The sequence below is a fragment of the Astatotilapia calliptera genome, chromosome 13, assembly GCF_900246225.1.
Source record: "Astatotilapia calliptera chromosome 13, fAstCal1.2, whole genome shotgun sequence".
NCBI lineage: Eukaryota > Metazoa > Chordata > Actinopteri > Cichliformes > Cichlidae > Astatotilapia > Astatotilapia calliptera.
Window position 1 is genome coordinate 8,171,504 of NC_039314.1, and position 27,993 is coordinate 8,199,496.

The following is a 27,993-nucleotide window of genomic DNA, read 5'->3' on the forward strand; positions in this document are numbered from 1 at the left end:
ACACTGCCTGAGTTTTGTTATAAGGAGCTGAACCGCACTGGAGAGTCACTGGACCAGGTGCAGGGGTCAAGTCAGTGGGCAGCAGAAGAGCGAGAGTTCCTTGTAAGGGAAAAGCTTTCAGCAGTGAAAGCATTTTCTCCCCTCTGCTCCTCTGCAAATGTTTTCTCTGCTGTCTGCTCTCCCCCCCACCAACCCTGACATAAGCACGCCAGTCCTGGCATTCCAATCAGTCATCCCAACATTTGTTCTGCTGAACCTTTTGCCACCATCAAGGAGTGGTGGGGGCCATCATCTGCTTGACTTCCGTATGCACCCCTCCTCCTTTACACACTTGTTATGTCAGCAGCTCTGAGGTTTAAGGAGCAGAACGACAGATTTGGTCTGTTTCATTCAGCTGTAACCCGTGTGGCAACTGCTCCCCTCTGATGGAGAAAGTGGAGGCTCAACTTAGACCTGAGGGAATCATTCTCGCTCCTGGACAGACAGCATAAAGTTGAGTCTCTGAAAGTGATCCTTCTTATTTTTAAGACTTTTTTTTGTCTTGTAATTCTTGTGTTGGGACAGATCCCAATGCCTTACAGCTGAATGAGTTCTTCTGCACTTCAAAGTAGAGGTAAGGGAGAGGCAGTCTGGGTGTGTGTGAGTGTGACTCAGCCGAGGATATTACCTCATAGAGGATAAGCTGTGATTGAAAAGGTCCAACAGAGGTCTCTCCCTCTGACTCCATTACTCTGGGTCTCTTATCTTGCTAGATTTTCTGTTAGGGTTCAGAGGGGAAGTTTTGACAGCCAGGCTTTACAGCCCCCCCTGTTGCTCCTGACAGAAAGAAAGCGAGAGAGAAGAGGTGGTGACTTCATCCCTTCTCTTAACCAACCCTCCTTCTTCCCCCTCCTTTTCTGAGCTTTCTTTTTTTTTTTCCAAGACTTTAGTGCAGCACAGTCAGGCAGCATGCCAGCAGTTTTCATCTTGCTGCGGTCCCTGGTTATCAGGCTCCTCAGTAGCAGACTGGTAGGCTCAGTGGCACAATATCTCAGGAGAATCCTCTCAACAGGAGCTACGCACCTTGGAACAGCACTGCGCCACATCTGGGACCGTGTTCGATCCCAGGAGTCCAAGGAAGCCATCCTGGGCTGTGTGCTGTGCATTCTCAACATGCACAAGAAGGTGGAGAATTGAGCTCTCTCTCTCCCTCTCTCCACTTTCGGTTCCACCCTCCACTTGACTGCTGAACTGAGACTGGACAACTGTTTAGTCAGGAGAGCGCACAAAGGGATGAAACAGACTTTTTTTCAGAGCTCATTTGGACCTAAGCAATTTTGTTTTGTTTTTGTTTTCTTATTGGGACACTAGTCATGTCTGAGAGTATTGTGAGGAAGGTGCAGCCCTTTACCATTGGGACAAGGCTGTCAGCTCCTGCTGTGGCAAAATGTCAGGATTTTACACAGAGTTATCTGCCTGGCGAGACTCTGGATAACTGTGTGCTGCAGCACAATCTGAACTCGCTCTACCTCAGTGGATCACAGGTGTGTGCACATGGACCCTGTCTCGTCTCGCCGATTGTCAAGCAGGTAGCCCCCGTGAAACACAACCAAGACCGGATGGCAGCGGAGGACCAGCTGAACCAGAATGTTGCCTCTGCCTCTGCTGTCTCCAGATCAATAAAGAAGATCACAATCTCTGGGAACAAAGACAGGCCAGAGAACAAGATGACAGCAGAGCCTGCAATTACACGGTGCACATCTGAAAACAACAATAACAACAACAACATCAGCAGCACATCAGAAGTACATCTGCCAAGGATAGTGGGTGTGAGCTGTGAGAATAAGCCCACTTCTCAATTTAAGGTACAAGACTGCATGCACACATAGAATTCTAACAATAAAGAAAAAATATGACTCAAAAAATATGGCAGTGCATTAAAACTGTTGTTAAGGTAAAAAAAAAAAGTCTAAATATAGATAAATATTTTTTGTCAAATATATGTGTAGCATACCTTTAGTTACATAAAGGATATTTGATAAATTGGCTATTTTAAAGAGTTTCAAAATAATTAACCTTAAACTTGAAGAGGCCAGTTTTCCAACACTGTTCTGCTTTAATTATAACATTTCCAGTAGAATATGAAAATGATCTAAACATGATCTTTTAAAAACAGAAAGTTATTAAAGAAATGGCTGTTAATCGAAGATATATTTGTTTTACTAGCTCCAACCGAAAAGGCCTGTTGGAATTAGTCACAAGCACGTGCGCTTTCACATCGTGTAAAACGTTAATTACCAGCGTTCATTTTTGTCTAGCTTTCTTTCTTTTTTTTTTATTCATTATTGACATTTCTCGTCCCTCCCGGTTGCATATTTTATCCTAATATTTTAGGTTTTACTCAAAAAAGAGAGCAGCGATGACTTTCAGCCCATGCAGGGACAAACCAGACCGAAAGCGAACAGAGAGAAATCCCTACAACAGGTAAGATGCAAGCTAACTGCTAAATTAATGTCAAATAGTTAGCATTATTTAAAAGACATGTTTTAGAGTAAAAGAAGTGGTAAAAGAAGTGGAATTTTGAGGCTAAAATATTTTGTTATTACTTACTGTGCTACTGTGAGCAGCTGTCTTTAGTGTTTTATTTAGACTAAAGGAAAGCTAGCCCTTGTTGGGGGTTTCTTTATAGCTAGCTGCTTTTATATTATAAATTTAAAGCTAAGTGACACAGGGGTGGAAAACCAGTTATAAGAACAGTGTGTTTTGGTTGAATGCTACCCAGAATACTCGTTGTTTCCTCTTGATTTTGCTGTCGTGTATTTAAGACACGTTATACAGAACAAATAAACACTAAAAGTATATTTGTAGGATGTTGTGTAAAACTAGTGGGCTGCTGGATTTGGCCGGTTCCAAGCTGAAGTCATTGCGTCTTGCGGATGAAGTGCTGTGTTAACAGCAGAGCTTGCAGAGGCAGGGCCCACTGGAAAACATGAAGTCAGGAGTAGATGTTAACAAAAGAAAAGGCTAGCTGAAGTACTTGTGGAGGCTGGTTGTAATAATACACAGACTGCCATGGCCTTAATTCCCCTTCAAGAACAAAACAAGGAGTAATTTTTCACATAATTTCCTATTTTGTTACCACAACAATACTTTGAGTTTACTCTGCTCATGTATTATTCATCCACGTTGTCAAAATGTTCTTATTACAAGAGATAAAGTGGCTTTGGTGCCTGTACCTGTGCAGGTAATAATGAGCGAACGTGATCTGTCAAGGCTCTTTAAAGATGACATGTTTACACATAAGCCTGAAAAACATTGGAGGATCTGCCTGTTCCTGCTTCCCTCTTGTGCCCAGATGTTTCCTGATTGGGGACCAGCAGGAATGCTTGTCCATTAGTGAACTTGTGCCAGTCGTGTTCATTTCATCCTACGTGGTGCTGACAGTAGGTTTTTGTTAAGAGAGACCTTGGGGCCAGTCTGCCATGTGTTTCTAATGTGCCTGGATGGCAAACATAGGTATAATCAACGTAAGCGGACACTTAGACATCCTCTGATTGTGAAGTGATATTGCTGGAGAGCTGTGCCTCTTTCTTAAAGGTTTGTCAGAAGCAATCATCATCTGGTGTATGGTTTTATCTGTTTAAAAAAAAAGGTTTACGTTGGAGACAAACTGCTCTTGTGTTTTCAACACTTTCTCTGTGTTGCATGCTCACACAGATATCAGTACCTGAACCGCAGGAGGATGAGCCTCAGAGGAAAGAAAGCCATCCACGCACACCGATTGAAGGGTCGGCAGCTGTTACACCTCCAAGTGACTGCTTCACTCAGCGCAACTCACTCTTCAGCAAGGAAGTACTGCAGGTAACACGAGGAAGGCATACCAGCGTATTAGCATCAGTAGCTCCTCGTGGTATTTCAGTGGGTTTATCATTTGTTTTTCACTCTTTGACATACAAGCTTTATTTTCCTGCTCTCCGTCTGTTTCTAATGTCTAATAAATAAGGAAAGATTTGAAGAGATACTTTTTCTATGGAGCTTCTCGTAAATTTGCAGCCTCTTATTTTACAGTTAATTAATCAGAATCTGTTTTAATCTATAAATGCTACAAAGACCACAAGCTACAGTGGGCTGATCCCAAAAGAAACATGTTATGCTGTTCAGTTAAAATCAGAAAGGAAATTGCCTGTTGTATGACCCTCAGAGGAGAACAAAATATGTACTGATTCTTATTTTGTCCCTAAGAACTGTATGAGCTGTGTTCGGCTGAGGGAAGAGAGGGAGGGGAAACCGCCACAAGCAATTATTTGGGGATGAGATCATTGTTTGGCTCCATCTCTTCACGCCTATTGCTCAGAGAGACTCAGCCAAGCAGCACAACTGGTTGTGTTATCTCACTGCTGCGTTTACCCCAGCACACACAAGGACATTTTTCAGCGAGTTCGGCTGAGGGACATTTTTGTCCAGCAGTTGGCTTTGCCATCAGACCTCTGTCGAGCAACCATCCAAGTGATAGGCGAGAAAAAAAAAAGAATTACATTTGAATATGATGTATGTATGTGTTAAAAGCTTTGTAGCACATTAACAAGCTTACTAGACCCATTGGACACAGTGGAGGATGCTTTTGTATGTTCACGGTTTTTGACAATTGGCTTTATAAAAGTGGAAGTTTAGGTACCTGGGGACCTGCCTGTTTTACAGCGATTTGGTTGACTGCTATTGCTGATGAAAATGTATTATTATAGTATTACATTTCTGTCAAAGTGGAAGTGAGCCTTCCAGGGAGAGACTTTTAATGGCCCCCGATGGTTCGAGCTAGGGGATCGGAGCGGGTCACAACATGGTGCAGCAGGACTTTGTGTAGAGCCATCTGTCTCCCAGGCTGCTCTGCAACATATCTTGCCTTTCACCATTTCATTTTCAAGATAGAGAAATAGAGAAACTTCAACCCCCACAATGTTCTCTGGGCCAAGTTGCATTACGAAAGAGGTAAAAAATGTGGCCCGTTAATAGATATTTTATAACTGTCAATCAACTGTCCTTGTTTTCTCTATAAATTCCAAAATCAGATTTCTTTCAACTTTTTATATTTATTTTAAAATTTGTTATGTATTAACTGCAATGTTTATTTATGTGGCCATATTTTTTTTAAACTGCAGTCCTTCTATTCTTTGTGGCTAGACTAAGGCCCAACTGTATGATTTGAACAGACCATTGTTGTGCAGAGTGGACAGGAAGAAACAAGGGAATCATAGACTTCCTGTATGAGGTCATTATAATGCCATGGGAGCCAGTGTGAGAAGATAGGGGCAGGCCTGTTTTGTCAAGCTCTTTTCCTTCTGTTGAAACCAGAAATACGCCCGTTACCCTGGGGGCCTTGTAAAGTTAATGACTTGCTCCTCTGGGGAGCAGTGACATCATATTTTAATCTAGAGCAAAAAGCTGTTTGGTGGATGTGTCATGTGCGGTCTTGATGTTTCATTGATTTTAAAGTGGAGTTGCTACAGAGTTTATTATTCAATGTCAGTCGCACCGAATTCCTTGGGAAATAATGCTCTGATGTAATGTCAAGGTATGATGACTTATTTGTGTGTGTAACTGTCAGTTGACGTACACAAAAGCAGCGCTGTGAAAAAAAGAAAAGTCCGGATCAGTCTGACAAGTAGAAGAACCTGAGCTGATTTATTAGTTTTTGTAACTTAGGCGGGCCACTGACTTCCATGCTGTGTTCTTTGCAGAAAACAAACACGTACTTTCCAACGCTTTCTGATTTTGGCCACCTGGTTTGGCCTTCTCACTCCATACAGAAGGCTGCCAGAAAAGGCTGCTCTGCAAGACAGTCTTATGCAATGGAGTTGAGGCCCTTGCCAAGAGAAACTTCTGCTCTGTATAACATGACACTGGAGAACAAAGAGCTGGTCTTGATGTGCTTGATGTGCTGTATTACAATAAGACGGGGGGAAAAAAATTCGGTCTTTGCTAGATATGTAAAATGATGACTGCTTTTGTCTAGTGTACTTTCATGCAGATGATATCTCACAATCCAAGCTCTAGATCAGCTTAAGGTGTGAAATGACTCGCTGCAAAAGAAAAAAATAGAATATACTGTTGGTCCAAATGTACAAATCAGTCTTCACCATTAATTTTCACATGTACAAGGAAGCATTGCGTCACTTTTATGGGTCCAAAATCAGTTTTTGTCATGTCTGTACTTTGTCACTGTCACAAAAATCACCAAATTGTTGTGAAAATTTGGCCAAACAGCACTGAATACATGCTCCCTAAACCAGCATGAAGTGTGTAAAGCAGTCTCACACACTCTCAGATTCAGGTCAGCAAACATATTAGTGAATAACAATGTGAAGCATGACTGAGACATTTTTGCCTGTGTTTGTAATTTGGATGTAGGCTGAGGCGTGGATCAAAGGCAAGCTACAGGATTTGAAGGACGGATGTAATATTCAGTGCTGCCCCCTGGAGGATTGGGAAGACGCCTCACAAATACTTCAGAGAGATCTTAAAGACTTTGAGAACACCCTGATTCAACTCAACCAGGTGGGAAAGTTATTCAAGATGAGACTGGACACTAACTGAAATATCACAGAGTTACCAAAACAAGCACATCTGAGCACCCTATGTCCAAAATTAAATGTTTATTTTAACTTTTTAACACATAATGGGCATCTGAATGTAACCATTAATCACTGCGTTTGGTGTTAAAAGAGCCTGTCAAATCATATAACACATAACATAATGGTAGGCACTTCCAGGCAAGAGAAAAGAGGAAACCTCAGTATTCCAGGCGACTCTGTCAAGCCAGTTTATACTTTCTCCCACAGGAGAAATGTTTGGAAATTGTGCATTGGTCATAATTAACATTGCTCGGCAGACAGGCCGGCAAGGGCAGAAGCAGAACTCTGAGAGTTTTCAGGAGTATATCCAAAACACGAATGACAGATGTGTTGCCTCTGCTCTGGGTGACAATTCAAATGAACAATGTCTTTGTGTTTCTGTGTGTTTTAAAAGATGGGTGAGCAGCTGATCTGTAAACTGAATCCCACATCTGATTTGGTAAAGAAGCAGCTCAGTCAGCTCAGGGACCAGTGGCAGACCCTCAAACAGATGGCTGCAAATCAGATGAGGGCCCTAGGAGGAGCCAAGAACCTGCAGGAATTCAACAAAAAGGTGGACAAGCTGGAGGCATGGGTTAAAGAGAAGGTAAGGAACATATCAGTCTTTCTCTACTTTTATACTACATACAACTAAAATTTGTGGGTTACTGGGTAAACTCAAAGTATTTTGTAATATTGGTTGTCTTTACGATGCAGGTATTTCCTTCAATATGTCTTATTTTCTTAAATTCAACACCAACAGGGTAAAATGTAATTTACGTTTTCTTTTTCTTTTTTTTTGCAATGTTTTGTATTTCACTGTTAATTCCTGAACATGTTTCATTTTTCTTATCCTGTTCACATCACCTTTGTAATCTCCCTACATTTCTCTTTCCCCTTCGTATTTATCAAAGCAGGCAATCCACATATTAAAAAACAGCAGTTAATAATGCTCTCCAACTTCAACAATTATGCCAAAACAGTTGGCCCAGAGGCAAATCTGAGTCTACAGGCAGCTCCAATCAACATTTGTCAAGATATTAGTCACAAAAACAGCACTTTCCAATACAGGAAATTAGCTCAGTATCCTGAAGACATCTCTGGTTTGTGTATGTTCACCGGTGTAAAACATCTGCCTGTCATTATCAAAAAGCAATCATCTAATTCATTTTAGGCCTATGTTTATCTCTCTGTTCATGTCCGTGTCTGGCACAAGGGAACTGATGATTGATAATGGACCTGTGGGATTGTAATGGAGGATGCTGGTTATGAAGTCTATAAAACATCCACCCTAGGAGACGTATTCTCCATTACGTTCCACTCATCCTTTCCTCTGTCCCTTAGTATCAAGTTCAGAGTTCCTCACTGCATGCTGAAGGCTATTTCTGTTTAGCATCTTGCTTGGTAGCAGAGGTAATGTGGTTTAATCCTGGTGCCTCTGAAAAAAAAATAATGGTTGGGTTCCTAACTAATGGGGGCTATAAACACTGACTTTTATGTGTGCCAGCAGGAAGAGGAACAGTGTCTGGTGAATGTCCTGGGGGAAAATGTTGACAAAATGCAGTTGACTAGAAGAATTTTAGATCTGAAACAGGTGAGCTACTACTAATAATTACCCGAACACTGATAAAAGTGTTATAAACAACATTCCTGTGGTAAAAATATATGCATTTCCATATGTTAATAGCTTCCTTTACAGTTTTGTAGAGGTTTTCCAGTAATTTATCTATGGCTGCCTGTAATTTGTCTCCATCAGTGTATGGTAAAGACAGCTGAGGTCATAGTTGGATTGTGTTCTCCTGTTCCCCTGCAGGATGAGCAGCTACACAGAAATCTCCATGAGGAAATCAACAACTTGGCACTGAAACTGGAGAAACAAGGGAAGACAGATAGCAAAAACATATCCAGCAGGAGGAAACACATCAATAAAATGTTTGTCACTTACATTTGACTGAAAAATTGCATGAAACACCTCCAATCTAAAGATTAATTGAAGACTGAGTTTCTCTATGCTGCTGTCTGCTGTTTGTGTAGGTGGCTGAAGATGCAGTCGCATCTGAAAAACTACCATGAAAATCTTCATCTGGCCCTGGAAGTGTCCTCATTTTACCAGCAGGCTGATAATATATTATTTGCTATAAACAGCATGGTAAAACTTCCTGAAAACCTAATTATATTATCATATATTAGATCTGAGAGGCTCTTCCACTCACAGTGTCCCTTCTTTTAGAGGAAAAACATGTCTGTATTGAAAGACGTGGACAGCTTTGGAGATAGAGAAATGCGTGAGATCGCCAGTCAGATCATGGTAAGCTGTGTCTTTTCACTTAAAGCAGCACTGCTTTGTCAGATCTTGAAAGTGTGTTGCAGAAGCCTTCTCTACCTAACCTGCAGGCCTGTGTGTGGTAGATGCTTGATGTGAGTGTATCCCAGCTGTCGAATCTCCGTCCCACCCTGGCTGCCAGTGTCACACGGAAGCAGAGTGAGGTGAAGGATTGCTGGGCACTTCTTCAGAAGCTTTTCAGGTACGCCAACAGGCCAAGGATACCCTAACAACTTTGGTGGCCTTAAATATGTGGACCATTTCACTCAATAATTGGTCCTTTACAACTACCCAGTGAGTTAGAACTTTGTTTTTTCTGTCATTACCCTACTGTTACTGACGTCAGACGTATGCACTGGGAGAACCAAACAGTTTTCCAAATGAAAATGAGCTCTGCCTGAAGAGTTTTCTCTTCATTCTGATTATCCGCGTCTAATTTTGGTTTAAATCTGTGAAAAATTACAAGCAAAGAAAAAGTCTGCCGTGTCTGTTGACCAGTTAGCACACAGATTATCATTTACCATTTACCTCTCAGTTTAGAATATGAAGTTTTCTGTGCTGATTTGGAATTTGGAGAGGTGTACAACATGAATAATGTATTGGCAAAACTGCAAGTTGAAAACGTGGTTTGTTCACCTCTTACTATTAAAATCCTGATGTCATCTGAAACAGTCTGCTAAATCTGAGTAGAACTTCTTTACAAGCATATTTAGTTTTTTTTTTATAGAATGTGTAAAATACATTTATTGTTACTGTAACTACAAGCACTATGTAGCCAGACTTTTTTTTCTTTTATTAACTATCCAGACTTTTGCATCCTTAGACTGATTAGGGTGCTAGAAGCTGTATCAAATTAATGACTACAACCAAAATCATTGATATTTTGTTTCAAGTTCCCAATTTTTGTATCAGAAGGCCATTAGGTTAAACAGATGGATTACTCCATTTGGTGAAATAATCATAATAATAATGATTATAATCATAATATTGCAAAATTTGTAAATTGTGCGAGTCAGAGCTTCTGACATCCATGTGCAAAAACTTTCTCATGTTAGTAGCCTATCTTTAGATCCAAATATTACATCATGCCGTCTCTTATCAGCTGCTTTTCAAGACTATTTTAATCAAACAACACAAACACTGGCATGAAACTTCAGAGCCATAATTGGAAAGAATCGCTGGCCTCTGAAGCCCTGCTGTCAGTACTACAGTAACCTCCTGGTCTGCTCACCCTGCAGGAGTGACAAGACCACGCTCTCTCTCTCTGGCTCCACTTTCACCAGGGAAGATTCTGACCTCCTGACACTGGCCCAAGAACCCCAGTGCAACATGGGAATGGAGGCAAATTGTATCATGGGAAAGGAGGTGAAGGAGGAGAAGAATCATCTGAAAGGCTGTGCTGTAAGTAGCTTTTGTATTTCACTGTAATACTGGAGAAACCACATTGTGGTTCCCAAGTAAGAGAGAACAACTCCATCAGTGCTGGCAAAAGATGACACCAGCCCCATTCAGTCCTACAAAATCTGTGGCCTCAGAAAGTGACGCACTTCGTCCTTTGGTTTGGAAACTGCCTGATATACAGCTAAAGCACAGTTTTCCAAAATAGAATTTGACAGATGTGCTGTAAAGCAGTGGCTTCTACTCTTGGCACCCAAAATACTGTTTTCCATCTTCCCTCTACTTAATTATATCATCGGATGTCCCAGTTTTGGAGAATTCCGTGATAAGATGGTTTGCAAAAATACCAATTTTGTGCTTAAATCAGTGCTATAGAGAAAAAAGCAATATGTAACTGTGTTTTCTATTTTTTGCCAATCACCTTCTGTATCATCTAACAAGAGCCCCAGTCTTCAAATGTTGCAAATATTGCCCTGTAGGAGACACAGGAAGAGCTTTTAGAGGTGTTATTTGTGCTGGCACAAGAATTACATAAGTTTCCATGAAAAATGTCAAGCCCTGACTGCACAACATGGTTGAACAGTGCGCCAGAGCAAATAAGCCTTTCCCTCCAAAATTTCACTTCATGGTAGAAAAATATCTTGGCTTTCAACCATTCTAACAAAAGTACAGTCATTGAATTAATACTATATTAACAGAGGGTCCATAGTTCAGTCCAGGGTGAATATTCTAGAGAGTATGTTTATTCCTTGGACTTGACATTCCTTGTCTTGGAGGCCTACAGGAACTTTATTGAACTCGCGGGTCCTCCTATAGTTACCGCACTGCCCATAAACCTGACAGAAAGTCTGATTATCCAGAAATGTAAGTGTGGTTAAAACCAGTAATTATGTGAATATTTAGTCTTTAAACTTAGCGCATTACATTTCTTTGATTACAGTGGCTGTTTGAGTTTAGCCTAGAGCAAAGCTGTTCTTGTATCGCTGACCTTGAGCACTTCTGATCCCTGCTGGGCCCATGTCCTAACTTTGTCAAGCCAGAAAGTACAGATGCTTGAGAAAGCAAACTTCATTCTTTCCATTCTTCTCATGTTACTATTTCAGTAAATTTCTCTACTCATGTTTTCTCGCATCTCACCATCTGTGACAGGAGCCCATCAGGGCAGCAAACCTGACTCAGTTGTTGCTCTACAAACACTGATCTTGTTGCCATGGCATGCAGGACGACCTTGAGTGAATGGTTAGAATGGTCTTTATTGCACTAGGAGTTAGTAGTTGCCTGGGTACACTGACTATGGGAGCTTTACTTGTCACTGTTTTATGGAAGGGTTAAAAAGACACTCCATGAAAAAGCTTGGAGCCTTAAAGGCCAAACGCAGTGCTAAGCACAAGCACAGGTACCTGTTAAAACAGTAAGAGTAATTTGTCACATAGTTTCACAGCACCCTAGTGTATGGAATTGAGCCCATTACTTTTAAGGGTGCAATGACGCAGTTACATGGATCTTTAGGTTAATAGTGACTGTGAATTATTTGCACATTTGCATATGTGTTCATGTGCACATACACAATGTATTTATTCTCTCTGTTGCAATAATTCAGTCAATTAGCTGTAAAGGTTTTAGTGTCTATACGTGCTTCAATATATGCATCCATGTCTGTTTTAGCCGTATATAGCCTCTTGTTTCTGAAGGTAAACATGGCTATCATCTGTTTCTCTGGCTAATTGTAGCCAGATGCTACTGCTGGAGACCAGATGGGTCTGCTGCTAAGTGATAGTTCTTGGCTGACATCATAGCACACTACAGAAAGACACACAGGGTGAGAGGAGATCAGCAGAAAAGGGATAGGAAGGAAGAGTGAACAGTATGCTGAAATGGTAAATAATTGGATAAGATGGTAAAGCACAGAATACCATTAAATATGACATACCAAATTGTTAAACGGCTATTTTTTCTGTAGCTGATATTCTGCCAAAGTGAAACGACACGACATGTTTACAGTGGAGTGCCCTGCAAAAATGAAAGACAGAAGCAAATGCCTGTCTGCAGAGGAGACCTTAGCAATGATTATAAATTCTTTGACACGAGGTTTTTAGCTCTACTGCTTTAGCACATAAATGGGCCTATAATTTGCCTCTATGAAACTCAGCCTGGCCTATAAAATGACTGGCATGTTGGTAAATGATGTTAGACCCCTACAATTTACTGCACTTTGCATAATTTTGGAGGCGACACTTTTCTTTGCTCCCTGCCTCACTTTTTCTATAAGCCCAGTCAGAAAATAATATGATTAAATTAAGGGCCCTCCATAAAACACTGTTATAAATGGATTTTTTGTATTTTTTGTATAATTGCTATGGCACATTGCTAAGTGCTTCCATAACTTTATAATTTCATATTCAGTATATATCATCTGGTTTAGTTAAGAGAAGCAATCAAAAACTTACATGTATAGCACTGTATAGTTAGAAACAGCACCAACATCAAGAAGTAATTACCGAATAAAGCAATAAAAAACAGCCTAAAACACTTGAATTAAATATTTGTATACATACATATACATAATTATGAAAACATCAGTTTAAAAGAAAATATGTTGTTGTAGTACACAGCTGCTCGCAGCAGGATGAAGAAGGTAAAAGACCTGCACTCAGGATAGCCCAATGTAGCAGTCCAGATACTTGTGGCTCTCATTGGAAACTCTTCAGTAGAGCCCTTTGGCCAACCTTTAAAATACTCATATGGTTGTAAAAGTAGCTTAGTGGCTGTTGACGTCTTTAATATATTTCTGCCCATAGACAAGGTTGATCGCTGTGGCATTGACCTTTCTAAAAACTCCAGAGTTCTCAACAGAGTCGGGGTGGATGACCATGGAAATCACTGTCTAAAGCTGAAACAACACTGCTGCTTTAAATGGGAGCAGGGGCATGGGAGTTTGAGGGTTATATTTCTATCTACAATGGCTCTTTTTATGATCAGAGTGGTTTAACATATGTTAGTAACGTTGTGCTCATTCATTTTGTAATTTCACATTTTTAAACCTTTCTTGCCATCTTTAGTATTGAAAAAGTTTGATGCTGTCAAACAGAAATAGCTTCTACTCTGAGACTGGTCTGGGCTGTTTCACTAAAAATAGCGAACCTTTGTGAGTATGTTTTGTGTCATTTACAGGAGAAACTCCGGGCAGCTGTCCATGTTGTCCAGCGTCCAGCCACATTGTAACATTCACATTAGTACTGAGCTACAGCAACGCCTCATTGTCTAGTGACTGTTCACAGCATGAAATCCTCTTTTCTGAGACGTTTAATCATCCTGTCAGCATTAATTCAGCAAAGGCCAAGCATTACTCACACACCATGTTGCTGATCTTTTGGATTTTCCTACTCCTTTGTCCACAGAGTACTGCTGACGGTGGGAGTGGTAGACGAACACAGAGCTGCCAAAGCCAGGAGCAGCAATCAGTGAACCACACCTCTTTACCAATGAGAGACAGCCCTGTCTGCATTGATGATGCTATCGTCGGAAATCAATTGAAGGGGGAAAGGTGACGTTTCTGCCTGGCTTCTCTCGCCATCTTACATAATGAAAGGTCTTTATGTAAGTCATAATTGGAGTCTATGTTTTCTTTGCAGCAGGAAGCCCAGAACAGAACCCAAGATTGCCACCCCCTCTCCAGGCCACCCACAGCTTCACATACAGCTTCAGAGGTTCACTGTGTCTGCTGACAAGGTGACTACTTCCCCTGCCAGTCACACCCACTATTCTCCCAACAATAGAAATCAATTTGCAAAACTGTTTCCATGCTCCACACATACAATTAAAAGTACAAAAACAGGTTAGCTGGCAGTAAGGACTGTGCCTTCAACATCAGAAGTGATTGCTGTTAATTGTCAGCATAGCATTTGTACTCCGCAATATGGCCATGTATTTTTGCATTAACTCATATCTATCACTTAGAAGTTGTTTATGTGGTTTCCTGTAGCCTCAGCAGCTAAATCATATGTGTAAACTGTTCCTCATTACTCTCTTTGCTTTTTTTCCATCTCAGACTTTGTCATGGCTCAAAGACAACGTGTCCATGGCTACACAGGTGTGTTCAGTAGCCAGTTTTGAGGGGCTGGAAGCAGCAAAGAGGTGTCAGCAAACCGTTGAGCAGGAAATCCTTAACAACCGAGCCAGGATAGAGGTGGTCAAAAAGGTAAACTGAAGCCCACTGTCACATTCACAGTTTCTCTTGAAATAAAGCACTGAATGAATTCCTTTAAAAAAATCTCCCCACATTTTGCAACTTGGGTTTCTTGGCAGGTCTGGTTTATTAATCAATGAGCTGACATCACGTCTGAGACAACTTTACTTACCCAAAGCTTTAGATTAGTCTATAGTTACAATATAAAATCCACTTCATTTCTTATTCATAATTTTCTTTCATCACTTTAATGAACCTTCCTTAGGAGGGCCACGGGCTGGTCCGGGCACAGCACCCGGGAAGCACAAAGATCGAGGAGTTCCTTGGCCAGCTGGAAGTCCTGTGGGAAGAACTGAGGAAGAGACACCAAAGGAATGCTGTCTTTCTCCAGGCCTCAGAAGAGCTGGGTTTTAGGGTAACATTCTTTTTTTTTTTTTTTTTAAAGAAAAGAAAATAGTTCACAGGCTGTTCTCTCTTCTCTGTTGAAATTTATGATTATGACAAATTATCCTGGATCCTTTTTATCCCTACTAAAAGCTTTCTGTTCAGCCAGATCCTGAGCTGTATGCATGCACTCATGGTTAGAAACTTGTTTACTTTATCACCTTAATTGGCTGAGTTGTTGAGATGTAGTCACAACATTTTATGAAGGCTAATCCAAGGAATATAAAATGTGCTCAGATATAATTTGATTATGACTTGGAAAGAGGCTGCAAATCCAGATTGATGACCTAGTTGGAAACCATGAGTCATGTAAGTCTTAGCAACTACTTCCACGTATTATTGTTGTCTTTGAACAGTGCCTTTGGTAGTTTAAACTGTGCATTAAATCACCTTGAAATTAAAGCAGGAAAACTTCTATAACATGAGACATAAATTGCACTCCCCCAACCTCTCCATGTCTGTTCTGTACAGGTTGTGAAAGTGCTCCAGGCCCTTGGCAGCTTGGAGGCCTGGCTGGAGTCTGTGGAGCTTTCCATGAAGGAATCTGTCTTAGCCGGTGACCCTGAAACAATGAGCATGGCTGAGAGGGAAAGCCGTTTGCTGGAGAAAGAGGTGGCATCCCGTAGCCTGGAACTCAGTGCTCTGAGGCAGGAGGTGGACCGCCTTCATAGTCACAGCCACCCACGTACACGAGGGCTACCGGCACGCATGGAGGAGGTGGAGAAAAAGTATGTTAGAAAGATAGGTCAAGGGTAGCCCTTTGATATTTGTCATCATGGAAAGTTAATGTTATGGATCTGAGCAATGAGACTCTGGTGGTTTTTCTCATCACTGTGGTCAGGAAATAAAGGAAGTCAGTGTTTCCAAGAGGTCACAGGTTTGGGCTTGCCATGTTTGTAATCCAACATGGAAGAGTTTGTTCATAAAGCTCCCCAGTTCTTATTTAAGACAAACAGTTTCACCCCATAAACCACAAATATATATATAAATATATCCATAGATTTTTCTCTAAGTTGGCAAAAATATCTCTCCATGTGCTCATCATTTCACGGCCAAAGTTTATTCATTTGTGATTCATGCAGCACTTAGTGAGGTCTACCCCAGAGTTTTGACATGCACTTCACCCACAGCTTGTCAGTGTGTGTCAGAGTCACCCATTCCGTGTTTGCAAGATGACGCCTCTCTTTTTGGTTGGCCCTTGAAAAACAGGTTGTTGCCATGGACTCTCACTAAAACTTATGATGCTGGCTGGTTTACCCAACATACCTGTGTCTATAAACAGAAGTTCAGACTCTGTAAAGAACACCAAGCTGACCAAAGAAAATACAGATGTGGAAAGGTCTCAGTTTAAGTGTTTCCAGGGTGGGGGTGTTAGATGGGGTAGGGATGGCCACTTGTGTAGTCTGAGGTCCTGTTGATGCAGGAGGCTCTCGCTAAGCAGCTGAAAGACACTTGTTATGATGTCATTATTTAACAGTGCACACAAGCAATGTAAGGGTCATTTATTCTGGAAAAATACCCTTTCAAAAAGATCCCTTTACCATTTCCTATATAAACTCTGCACAGTGGAGGTACCTCAGTGCACTAAAGTACAGGATATGTTTATGTGACACATGATATATGATAACATAAGCAGTGCTCTAGCACGGTACGAATTACCTAGTAAGATGCTTGCGGTCTCTGTAATGTGGTTCTGCTGAAGGATGCAAGGTTGTATATGTAGATGTGGTTTACAATTTAGGTGTAACTTTTGGTTATAACATCCCTGCTGGTGTTTGTGTTTCCCAGGTACCACCGTGTCCAGAGTGCCCTGACCCAGCAGAGCTCTGAGCTGCAGGACACGCGCATGCTGACCGAGTTCCTGGAACGTGTGGAGCTGGAGGAAAGCCAGGATCTCAGTGGCAGTCAGTACAGATTAGGGCAGGTAGGTAAATTTTTCAATAGTGGCATTTAAAGGATACGCTTGTAAAAAGTTTTAATTAAAAAAATATATTGTTGTGCATGTGTAGCCAGTTTTGGCATTACAGGTAGCTTTAGTTTGTTGTCAAATTTTGCATTCTACCTGAAAATCTGTAGTTTAAATGGTAAGTACGCTGGTTCTTAAATATACTTTTCTACTCTATCTGAGCACTCAAAGCACTTTACACAAATTCCCTCATTCACTCATTCGCACAAGCACTTTTTTCTAAGCTCTTTCTATGTAGGTGCTTTTATCTAACATTCATACACATTCAAACTCTGAGGGATTTATTGGAGAGCAACAGACTGGAGCAGACGGGGATCAAACCACCAACCTTCCCATTAGTATGTGACCTGCTCCATCACCTGAGTTACAGCCACACTGCAAACACAATATAAATCCATTTTATGAACTCTACAACAGCTTTAAACTAAAAGCAGTCCTTATCAAAACTGTTGACAGTGTTCTATGAATTAATCAAAATAATATAGTATAAGAATTTTTAGATTAAATTATAAATTCAGGAGTGGCAGTATTGCAATGCACTACTACTTTTTCTCATTCACATTACTACCATTTTAATTCAGTTGAACTTGGCAAATGAATAGTAACTCTTTTTGTACCTAACAGCCTCTCCACAGTGAAAATTCCCCAGCTCCTACTTTGCTGACACTTCAGAACAGCGGCAGTGGTGAGCCTCTGTTAGAAACCATGGGAGACCCCGTGGAAGAGCTACGAGAGGCTGTAGAGATGCTGAATGACACAGTGAGAGAAAGAGGTCGGTCACAAAGCCACGACCAGGCTATCCAGGAGCTGATGAGCAAGGTAAGAAGAGGAGATTTTAGATATATATATATATATCACACACACAATGGCAGTGAATGAGTTAATAGGCCCAAGACAGGCCACCACTCCCCCTCACATGTGTTTTTTTGTGTTATTTCAATTTACTCTTGGTTTAAGAAAAAAAAAAAAAAAGTACACATTTTAAAAAAGCACATACGCAGATGGCTGGAGGGGAATCCATGACACCATTTTAAACTAATTTGCAATGTGGCTCTCATTGGAAAACAAATAATGTACACTGAAGTATAATGACTTAATAACATCCTATGAGTACTCATGATGACTTGGTGCATCGCCAGCATGCCAGCCTGGCAGTGCGCGTGGAGGAGTGCGTGTGCTTCAGCAAGGATCTGAGCCTGGACATCCTGGAGAAGGAGACAGACATGGCCATCCAGTGTGAGCCAGATCGCTGTGGCCTAGAGGCTCTGCGGGAGGAGCAGGACCACCTGGAGGTGAGAGAAAGATGCCGGCACATGTTGTGATTATGCTGTAAACATCTGAAATGATTCATTTCTGGTAATGCAGTCCAGTATTCCATTACACTGATGTTGGATTATGGACAGTTTGCCCTGTGTATTTAAAAAAAGGGAAGTCCCCCCAACCCCGACTGTCTTATAGTCACCTCCAACACATTGTTCCACAGTCTGTTTCCTGTTGTGACATATTTTTTCACAACAACAACAAAAAAAGCCTGCCTTTTCTCCTTTGTGCTATGAGCAAGCTACATAGAGCAAGCAAAAGTTTGTTATTCCCGTGGGATATTTATTTGTGCTTGCATGAGTCACTGTTGTGTTAGCTCTCAAAGTGTATGTGTGTGTTTATGAGCAAATCTGGTAGGGTGTGTATGAGTGTCCACGGTTCACAGGGTTGGAGATGTGAAGTTGGGGATGGTAAAGTTCTGTGTGAGTCATTTTCTGGGCAGTGTTATGTTTATCACACACACACACAGCTGTCTGTACTTGATACCTTTGAAAAGCAGAAATGACCTAATCTCCCAAACTGAAATAACTGTGCCGTCAGCAGACAAGCATCTACAACTCAGTGTTCTTGTGGCTTACTGTAGCTGAGAAACGTTATGAAGTAGTGGTCCCAGAGAACCCTCAACACTATTAATTACTGCCTCGTCAAAAGGAGGACAAAAAAATTCCGACTGCAAGCTAGCTATAGCGTGGCAGCCCATATGTAGACCATATGGGCCTCTAACTGAATAATATGCATTAAGCTATGGAGATGAGGTCATAGTCAGAGATACAATTGGTACAGGCTGTTTGAGTGAGTGGATTTGATGGGAGATGATAGATTCTTACTGTGATTCTCCACAGACTGACTACGAAATCATCAGGGAGGAGGTAAAGGAGTTGCAGGACCAGGCTTCTCGACTGAAGGATCTGTGCCCAGAGAGAGTGCACGTACTAGATGCAAAAATTCAGGCTACACTGCAGGCCTGGAACGAGCTGGGAAAGAGCGTGACAGAGAACAAATCACGTCTGAAAGAGTTTGCGCAGCTCCAGGACTTCTTCAGGAGCTACCTTGCCATGATGTAAGCAGGGCGTGAGGATGTTGTGACCCTTTTCTGGGCCTCAAGTTATTTCGTAATCAACTTTTGTGAGAACATCTGCCCCTTACAACATCTATCAAGGAAAGAACAGGATGTTCTCATTGTCAAGCACAGGTCCCTGGGGAAGTGTATAATTTAAGATGTGCTGAGAAGGTCAGAGCAAGTTTCCTGGGCTGAGTGTGACAGGGCAATGAATGTCTGTCCTACCAGGGAGAGCCTGGTCATTCTCATGCTTTGTGAATGTATGGTTTTTCTCACAGCCCTGTTGCTTGTCTCCTCCACTACCTCCCACCCCAACCTGATCTCTGAATAGCTCATGGACAGAAGACACCAGGTCATGCATTTTCTCAGATACCACCTTGCATTTTGGGAAAGACGGGCAGACATCACTGGTTGCAGAGCTGGATATGCAAATTGAGCAAAAGTTTGAGGAGTTTGATGAGCTGGCCGCCACAGGCAAAAATCTTTTAGACAAGGAGCACCACCTCACACAAATGGTGAGCAGGGTTTCACACGTGACTTTCTTTGAATATATTTTTGTTTTTATTTGGTTCTACTTTACGAACTCTAATGTCTTACAGGTAAGAGAGCGTATGGAGGAACTGAGGAGTATGCTCGGGTGGATCTTGGTACACTGGAGGGCTCAAAAGCAACAGTGGCTCCACAAGAAGAGCAGACAGGAACCTTCACAGGACAACATTTACTTTGAGGCGACAATGGGCCTGCCATCAACAGAGGTAAATGAGCAGAGGGACACTTACTGTAGAGACAGAATGAGTGAATGAAGGCTGGGGAGAACAATATAGCACCAGTGCATGTATGTTTTTGACAAGTGGAAATTGTAATATAAAATGACAAATATTTGTAGTTCAAAGTGTTTCTAAACCATTGTGTTTTTATGTTCTCTTTCCATGATACATAGAATTCAGCTCCTGAGCCAGAGCCCTTCCATTCTCATCAATCCCCAGTTGTCACCCCTACTGAAGACACAACAAAGACAAGAAATAGCCAGCCATTGTGTTTGGTGCCCAGTCATGCTGAGAAACATAAAGAAGAGCCATCAGAAGATGGGTATGAGATCATGAACAGCATTGGACCCCAGGATGATCCTCCTAAAGCCAACGTGCTGGTGCTTAAAGAGGGCAGCAGCCCTCCTGTAGGGGGAACAGTCAACCTCATCCTTAGCTTTGGTAACACAGGGGACAGCCAGGTTCAGGTACTTGACCTGCCTGCTGGGACAAAAGAGGTAGTGGAGGAGACCTCTGAGCCTGTCCACAGGGTGAGAGACGCACTCATCATTTCACACTATAAGCAGCTACACAGTAATATGGGGCGTCACTATTAATGCCCACATTCACTTCTCTCCCAGAAGCACTGAAACAGATGATATTTGTTACTGTTCCTGAAGGTTAATGCAGTAACACGCATTCCCTGAAACCACACTGCATGGGATCTCCCTTCTTGACTGTCTTGCTGTTCATTCCCCTCTCTCCTTTGGCCTTCACATCTTCCTTTTTCCCCGTTTTCTCCCTCAGCCCACTGTGCCTCAATCTTCTGCCTATAAAAACTTTTGGAGGCGCTGCCAGGGGCTTTTGGAAAATACTTTGGGTAGTTTAAAGCGAAAGAGAAAGATTTATCGGCAGAGTGCAAATGAGGTAAACTGCGCGGTGTGAACTGGCATTGCATGCTGCATCTCGAAGTGTACTGGGACTGCATGCCGTGTGTAGCTCTTTTCTTAAGGGAGCATGCTCTACTAATCTGTTACAAGACACAGCCAGTCTGCAGCTTCCCTGGCTTGTTTCCTTCGCTGTAAGTGAGACATAAGAGTAACGGGAAATAAGTCAGGCCGAGGTGCTATCATATTCATACTGACACCATCTCCAAAGTCGCTGTGGCTGGAAAATTTATAGTTAACATGAGAAAAGTGAGAAAAGAAAACAAACTGTTTTACTATTAAAACTCAGAGTTTCCCCACTTAACTAGAGTCGTAAATGAAAATCTAAAACCAAATAAATTCTGTTTTTAATGTAGTCCTTTCTGTTATGATTTTTAATGGGATGTGAAAAGAAAGGTGCTACTTTTACAATCCATTTGTAAAAATATAAACGTAATGAATAAAGTGATCTACCTGACATTCAATAGGTGAACAATAATGTTCTGTTTTCAGGAAAAAAATATTGTATTTACATAACTTTTATAATTTACTTTAATGCTTGCAATAGATTTATAACAATACACCCCAAACCACAAGTTGTACAAAATCTGTGTATAAAAAGTTTTTCAGTTGATTTACATTTCTTGGGAATTTACACCGAAAATAAACTGTTATCTTTGCAGTATTCACTACCATATTTAAAGCAGTTTTGCTCTCCATCATGCATTCCAGCCTTAAAAGCAAGAGGAATGATCTCAGTAATCTTGATGCACTGAAAACAAATCTGTGTATTTTGGCAAGTCTGTCTTTGCAGTAATCTGTCAGCAGTCATCGTGCCTTTTCAGCTCATCTTGTATAAACTCAGATGAATTGTTAAGTTCCCACCAGAAAATCACACAATAAAACCTGAGCTTTTTCTTACTGTTAAACTTCTTTGGGCCACAACTTGTTAAATGAGCCAGGATTTAAAACTGAAAAGATTTGCTGACAGAGACAGAATGAGGGTGATGAGTAAGAAGAGCACAATCAGTCTTCTACCTACAGTGAACGTTGACAGAAGCTCTCTCTTCTTTGCTGTCATTTCACTACAAGCCTGATATAAACCTGGTCGTGTTTGACTGCGCGGCTGTGCTAAAGTTGTTTGAAAGCAGTGACCTCATCCTCTCTTCATATGAAAATCATGCTCCAAAATGACTCGCAGCATGAGTGCTCTCTCAAGTGCCAGCAGAGGTTCAGTCATTAGACAGAGAACTGTTGCTGAACTTCGAAGAAAAGCCCCCAGACTGCACACCATGATTTATAGTCTGGGGTTTCCACAGAAACAAGAGATTAGTCACAGAGTTGAAAGGTCAAGACATTACAGCTGCGTATGACGGCATGTGAAGCCACATATGATTCTGATTAAGTCCTGTAAGTGTGCAGTTGCAATAATGTTCATGTTCTTTGTCCTTACATCTAATGTTTTTGTCTTCGATAATTTTTTAATACATTTACATTGTTGTGTCAGATTCATGCATTCCTGAATCCGTTGTATTCTTGGATGTGTGCGATCATTGTCTTAGTCAATTTTGCTCTCATGTCATCGTCCATCTGTAACACATAAAACAGCTCTTGTTCTCACAGAGGGCTGCAAGGCTTCAGCCTGCAGCACGCATGAGTCTATGGTTAACCATTTTTAGTACAGTAATCTCACTAATATAAGAGCTTCCACACATACCTAATATACTTTTTTCTCTTTTTAATAGGTAAGTACCTACTTGCATGTCAAGGATAACAACCTGGCTGCGGCCCCTGTGTATGAGAGCATCACCTTGCCCCGCCAAAAAAGCCGCTCCACAGCCTCAGCCTCCCCGACTTTCTTGCCATCCTCCTCTTTGCCATCCTCCTCAGCACCTGCACTTCAGGGAACCAACGTAACTTTCCACAACACGACAGGGAACGGAGGCAGCTCCATCTTCAGCAGCATCAAGAGAATGGGCAAGAAGCGGAAGAGGAAGAGAGACGCGCGTAGACACACTATCCAGAAAATCATGGGAGTTGAGGAGCAAACAGATGGGATGCCTCATTGTACCTCTGAGACAATCACATACGACACACATACATGGCCACTGAAGGAACGTCGAAGGAAGAAGAAGAATGGGGATGGAGTAGAAGCCATTGCCTATATGAAGAATCCTTTGCTGAAGGACATTGATACAGAGTGTTCAGGGGAATACAGCATTACTCCATATGCTGTTTCAGCAGGACCCACCACTACACCCACAGCAGGTCAGGTGAAAAGCCACTGCAGGTTCCTCTCCTTGGGTTCTGTATTGAGTTTTGATCTACCTAAAGATATGAATCTCATTCCCAGCATTCAGGACATCATTACTATTGCCCCTCCAGAATCAAAAAAAGTAGCCGGGACTGATCCAGACCCTCACTCGCACAAACAAACATTCCTGAGCTCTTTCAGACAGACTAGACCCACTCCCACTGTCACGCATGACACTTCAGCTGAAAGCAGCTTTGCTGAGACACAGCTATCTACATCTCTTGGGAAACATCTTCCTGGTGTGGACAGCGGTTTACAACCTCCACCTTCTCCTTCTGTGGAGGAAGATGAGGATCAGACTGTACAATGTAATGATTTATCTAAAACCCAGGTGGCTCTTTGTGAGGAGGAAAAACAGGAGTGGGACAAAACATTGTCAGAGATTAAAACCAGCACAGCTGAGAAGGATGGGACTGTCCAGCCTTCACAGTTGCATATTTATGTGAACCAAACCTCCACCTCCACTACAGCTATACATAAACACGAGTGTCTTAGTGTTCATACACTCATTAGAAACTTAAATGGACATCAGTACCACAAATGTGCAAGACCCCACAGTTTTCATGAAGAGAGTCCTGGACTTCAGTCAAGCCAAGCTTCCTTCATGAGAGTCAATCTGAAGTCAACAAAGAGTGTTCGACAGGACTCTGTGGACTCTGGCATCTCCACCTCCAGCAGTCTCAAGCTTTGCAAAGATGATGCTCCACGTTCTGATAGCATGCAGCCTAAAGGAGTGGTGAGGAAGCTTATATCTCTTGAAGTGGGAGGTACAGAGTGCACTAAAATAAGAGAAAATGATTCAACAGGTCCACCTTCACGCTCAACAGTGATAGAAACAGAGCCTGTCCACCTTGATCACCAGCAGTTTGAGGAAGAGGAGGAAGAGCTAGAGGACATCTGGAACCAGACTACTAACTACAGGCAGAGCATTTGCTCAGACATCATGTACCAGCCCAATAAGGAACCTTTAGACAAAGCCAAAAAGACACCTTCAGATACAACCCCGACTGTGCTCTACAGAAACCTCGTCACTGCCTCGGCACCCAACCTTCTTGTGGCTGAATTCAAACTGCCCACCCACATTCAGAACCTGCTGGGTTATGAAAAGGGCCAGAGTCCCAAAGATCACCTTCCTCCACTGTCTACAGGAGACAGAAGGTCCTGGGCAGCTTTTCCTAACAGGGAGCCAGCCAGCAAAACTTCAGTGACAGTGAACGAGACTGCTTCAGATCCAGTGAAGCTACCTGATGTAGGGGACAATCAGAGATACATTTATCAGTACAAAGAGGATGAGGAGGAGGAAGAGGAGGTAGAGAAGGCAAAGGTGGGGGCGGAGGCAGACGAGCACACAGGTTGCTTGAAGGTGAGGTCAGGGTGTGATGATCCCACATGACTGAGATTATACTGAAATTACAAAAAGAATTTTTTCTCACACATTGTGGTGGGTGGTCAGACAGACAAGTGTGTCAACAGTTTTTAACGGAATAGATTTAATTACTTTTTCATTATGTAAAAGAAAAGACAAAGACAAATGAATTCAAAGCCAAAGTAAATCAAAGCAGAAGTATATGCAGTTCTAGAGACTTAGTGCTAGGCAGGATAGTAGATTTTATGGTAGTAGATGTAGTAGAAACATGGCATATACTTTATATACTTTCGTATGTCAATATGGCTTGCACATTATGTGTAGTTACTGTGTGCATGTATACTGCTCTCACCCCAGTTGCATTGTAGGTATTCAAGGCAGTATAGCTACATTAAAAAGTTATATCTTCTCACCCTGAACAGGACCCGTCAGTGAGTCTCCTGTCAGTTCATATGGGTTTGGATGGGATCTGTCAGCAAAGGAAAGCCTCACAGAGCCAAGAGGACTTGGAGAAACCTGAGGAGCATGTGGCCTCAGGGTGGCACTGTTTTACCTCAGTGAGTGTTACTGCAGTCTGTAATGGAAATCTGGGCTCTTCTATGAGTTTTCTTTTTTCATTGATTTTTTTGAATTAATTCACTTCCCTTCAGAGTGGAAAACCTGAGCTGCAGTCTATGGAGGGGATGCTTGAGAGGAAGCACAAGCTGCAGCTGGGAGGGAAGAAAGTAAGAAATGTTTAAGCCAGCACAGTCAGCAAATGTAAAGCGTGCAGTCAGCACTACACACTCTTATCTTATTTTCACAGGCACCCTCCAGAGGTTGGAACTCCTACCACGCTGTCCTATATAGACACACCTTGTGCTTCTACCAGGATAGAAAGGAGACTCTGAGGGTAAGCCAAGAAATCACGACAAAAGGAGCCCAAGAGAAAAGTGAGGATTAATAATTGAAGTAAATAGAATGTGGTCACTGATGATTACACTGTGTTGTGCTGCAGAGTTCTGCATGTGGCCTGCCACTGAACCTCATGGGAGCAGAGTGTTTACCTTTCCCAGAATACACCAAAAAACCCAACTGCTTTCGATTAAGGTCAGATTGTAGCAGCTGCTGTTTAATAGAAATATACTGATTTAAAGGCAGTGATGCCTTTCCAGCAGCTGGAACGGTAAAAATCGTGTTTTCTGATCTTTAGGCTCCGTGATGGGTCTGAATATCTGCTTAATGCATCTTCACGCTTTATGATGAAGAAATGGATGATGAAGATACAAGCAAGCACAGGTAAACTAGTTATTTCACAGCTCACACTGAATTAATGTTCAGTATTATTGTTCTAATTCATTTGTGTGTGTTTTTAAAGGTCAGACAGTGTGTAGGTCTTCAATATTAGGTGTCCCTTTTAATGAAGATCTCCCCAGTTCCTTGTAAGATGCTTTCATATAATTTGAATTACACAAAATCTTTGATATTAATTTCTGTAAAATAATAGCTTGCAATTCTTTTGTCCACAGAAAGCCCCCCTTCTGTTTTGGATGTCATGATCCAGACGGTTGCCACTGTTCCTCTCAACATGATGTCACCCAACTGTTTCCCAGGCACAACCCACCGGGTACCACCCAGACCAAAGAAATTGTTGTCCTCACCAGAGAGTTAAATCACATGACACAGAGTCACTTCAAGCGTTTGGATGAACATTTAATCTCATCCTCAGATGCGGGCTGCTGCGGTGAGAGCCTCTGCTGTGCAGACAAAAGCTGCATTTATCTGGGACCAGTTTAACAAATACCTCTGCCCCACTTTCGCACACGGCAATACAGAATAAAATAGACCCCATTCTCCACCGCCGGCTTCTGATTAGTCCCACTGGGCTGGTGGTTAGAGGATGCACTCTGATGCTTATTGTTTTACGTACAATTTACATTTGATTTATTTTAAGTGCAATGATTTTATCAGCTAATGTAGTATAAAAGATTTAATTTCACGGCTTTGGATAACCAAAGAACTAGTGAATGGTTGTTGCAGGTACAGTTGGTACCACTAGGGGGAGCTAAAGTATTGTCTACTTGCATATTAAAACAACATAACTAAGACTGGTGTTAATACAATAAAGGGTTTTGCTTTTCCTCGCTCCTCTGTCACTTTAGTCCTATTTTTAATGTTCTCTCTGGCCCTTCCTAGATGTTGATAAAGGCAGCTTAAAGCAGATGATGACTCACAGACTCTCTGGAGGCTTCAAAGACAACGCCTCTTCCTCTCCCCACTCCCCTTTATGCAGCGGTCAGGACTGGCTAAGTAGCAAGCGTCGCTCCCACTCCTTTACTTCATGTTAGTATGCAACTAGTAAAATACATTTTAGCATTTATAATCTATAATATCTGTGTTATTTCTTTTTGTCTTCTAATGTTTTCTGTTTGGTGTTTTTTGCAGCAACTTACCAAAAGATCAAACCCATGTTGCGCACCCCTGGAGGCAAAGGCCTGGAAACAGGCTCCAACTACTGTGTGACTCTGGTGGTGGGAGACAAGTCAACAGACAGCGCATCAGCAAGCAGAAGCTCTGAGCCTCCACTGCTGGCTTTGGCTGGGTGGGAGCAGGACAAATATCAGGACGCAGCTCTGAGGAGCTACGTGAGCCTGCCGCGGCCACGCAACAAGTCTGTCTTCAAAAAGTTCTTTGGGAAAAGGGACCTCTGAGTTTATCGATGATGATTTATAGAGATTGAAAAAATAGTTTCGAATGTGCAGTGCACATATTAAAAACAGTTACTACTGACCATATTTATGATTAAAAGACATACCACAGTTTTATTTTTGACGGATTTTATAGAAATCACTTAGCTGGCTTGAAAGTCCTTATATTAAATCATTTTTATGAGTGTTTATATTCTTTTTCGCTTTTCTTTTTCAAGCAAAAAGAAGAAAAGTGTATGTGTGCACTGTGTAGTTGCAGATTTAAATCTGTATTCCTTCTTTTTGTTTGAGTAGTATTTCTCTTTTTTTGGTAATCTTTGTATAGAAACCCACCTGCTCAGCAGACGGTCTGTTTAGAATCCCAGTGGTATCATCTTGACCTGGTTATGACCAAGTATTCACCATATCCTCAACTCACGATGCTCGTTGTACTATTACATCTTTATAGCTCCTCTGTTTCACATGTTTCATGTGTGTGCGCTTGTGTGTATGAGTTTGTGTGTGTGTGGTGCACCAAACTAATTTACTTAATAACCACAGATCAGCAGTTTGATACTGCCGAGCTTGTTTGATACAGATACTAATGTAGCAGAGACTATTAATAATAAAACATAAAAAAAAAACTTGCTGTGGTTGTGATTAAAAGAAATCATTTCTAAGACAGTTTTGC

General features: G+C 41.7%; 1 protein-coding gene across 6 annotated transcripts; it reads left to right on the forward strand.

Moving 5' to 3' along the window:
• Window positions 1-4: 4 nt before the first annotated feature.
• On the forward strand, window positions 5-27,982 carry mymx (myomixer). Of its 6 annotated transcripts, none has more exons than XM_026189755.1 (34): window positions 272-1,844; window positions 2,374-2,463; window positions 3,697-3,840; window positions 6,385-6,531; window positions 7,003-7,194; window positions 8,095-8,181; window positions 8,401-8,519; window positions 8,622-8,736; window positions 8,818-8,895; window positions 8,997-9,112; window positions 10,149-10,311; window positions 13,707-13,852; window positions 13,944-14,037; window positions 14,357-14,506; window positions 14,760-14,909; window positions 15,410-15,666; window positions 16,727-16,862; window positions 17,529-17,723; window positions 18,044-18,196; window positions 19,067-19,284; window positions 19,616-19,799; window positions 19,884-20,039; window positions 20,225-20,581; window positions 20,838-20,957; window positions 22,702-24,633; window positions 25,059-25,193; window positions 25,287-25,361; window positions 25,442-25,528; window positions 25,634-25,725; window positions 25,829-25,914; window positions 25,994-26,057; window positions 26,145-26,359; window positions 26,812-26,958; window positions 27,061-27,982. In XM_026189755.1, exons 1-34 carry the CDS (start codon window positions 1,353-1,355, stop codon window positions 27,324-27,326), a joined length of 7,158 nt encoding a protein of 2,385 aa, XP_026045540.1. In that variant the 5' UTR covers window positions 272-1,352; the 3' UTR covers window positions 27,327-27,982. The 6 variants fall into 6 exon arrangements, with proteins under 6 accessions (XP_026045543.1, XP_026045540.1, XP_026045538.1 ...); XM_026189753.1 differs by having other exon boundaries at window positions 273-1,844; window positions 13,941-14,037; XM_026189756.1 differs by having other exon boundaries at window positions 273-1,844; window positions 10,194-10,311; window positions 13,941-14,037.
• The last annotated feature ends 11 nt before the right edge of the window (window positions 27,983-27,993 follow it).

Coding starts and splice junctions, on each gene's coding strand:
- mymx (XM_026189753.1), top strand. CDS start 1,353: ATGTCTGAGAGTATTGTGAGGAAGGTGCAGCCCTTTACCATTGGGACA. Junction 3,841..6,384: donor TCAGCAAGGAAGTACTGCAG/GTAACACGAGGA, acceptor ATTTGGATGTAG/GCTGAGGCGTGGATCAAAGG. Junction 7,195..8,094: donor AGGCATGGGTTAAAGAGAAG/GTAAGGAACATA, acceptor TATGTGTGCCAG/CAGGAAGAGGAACAGTGTCT.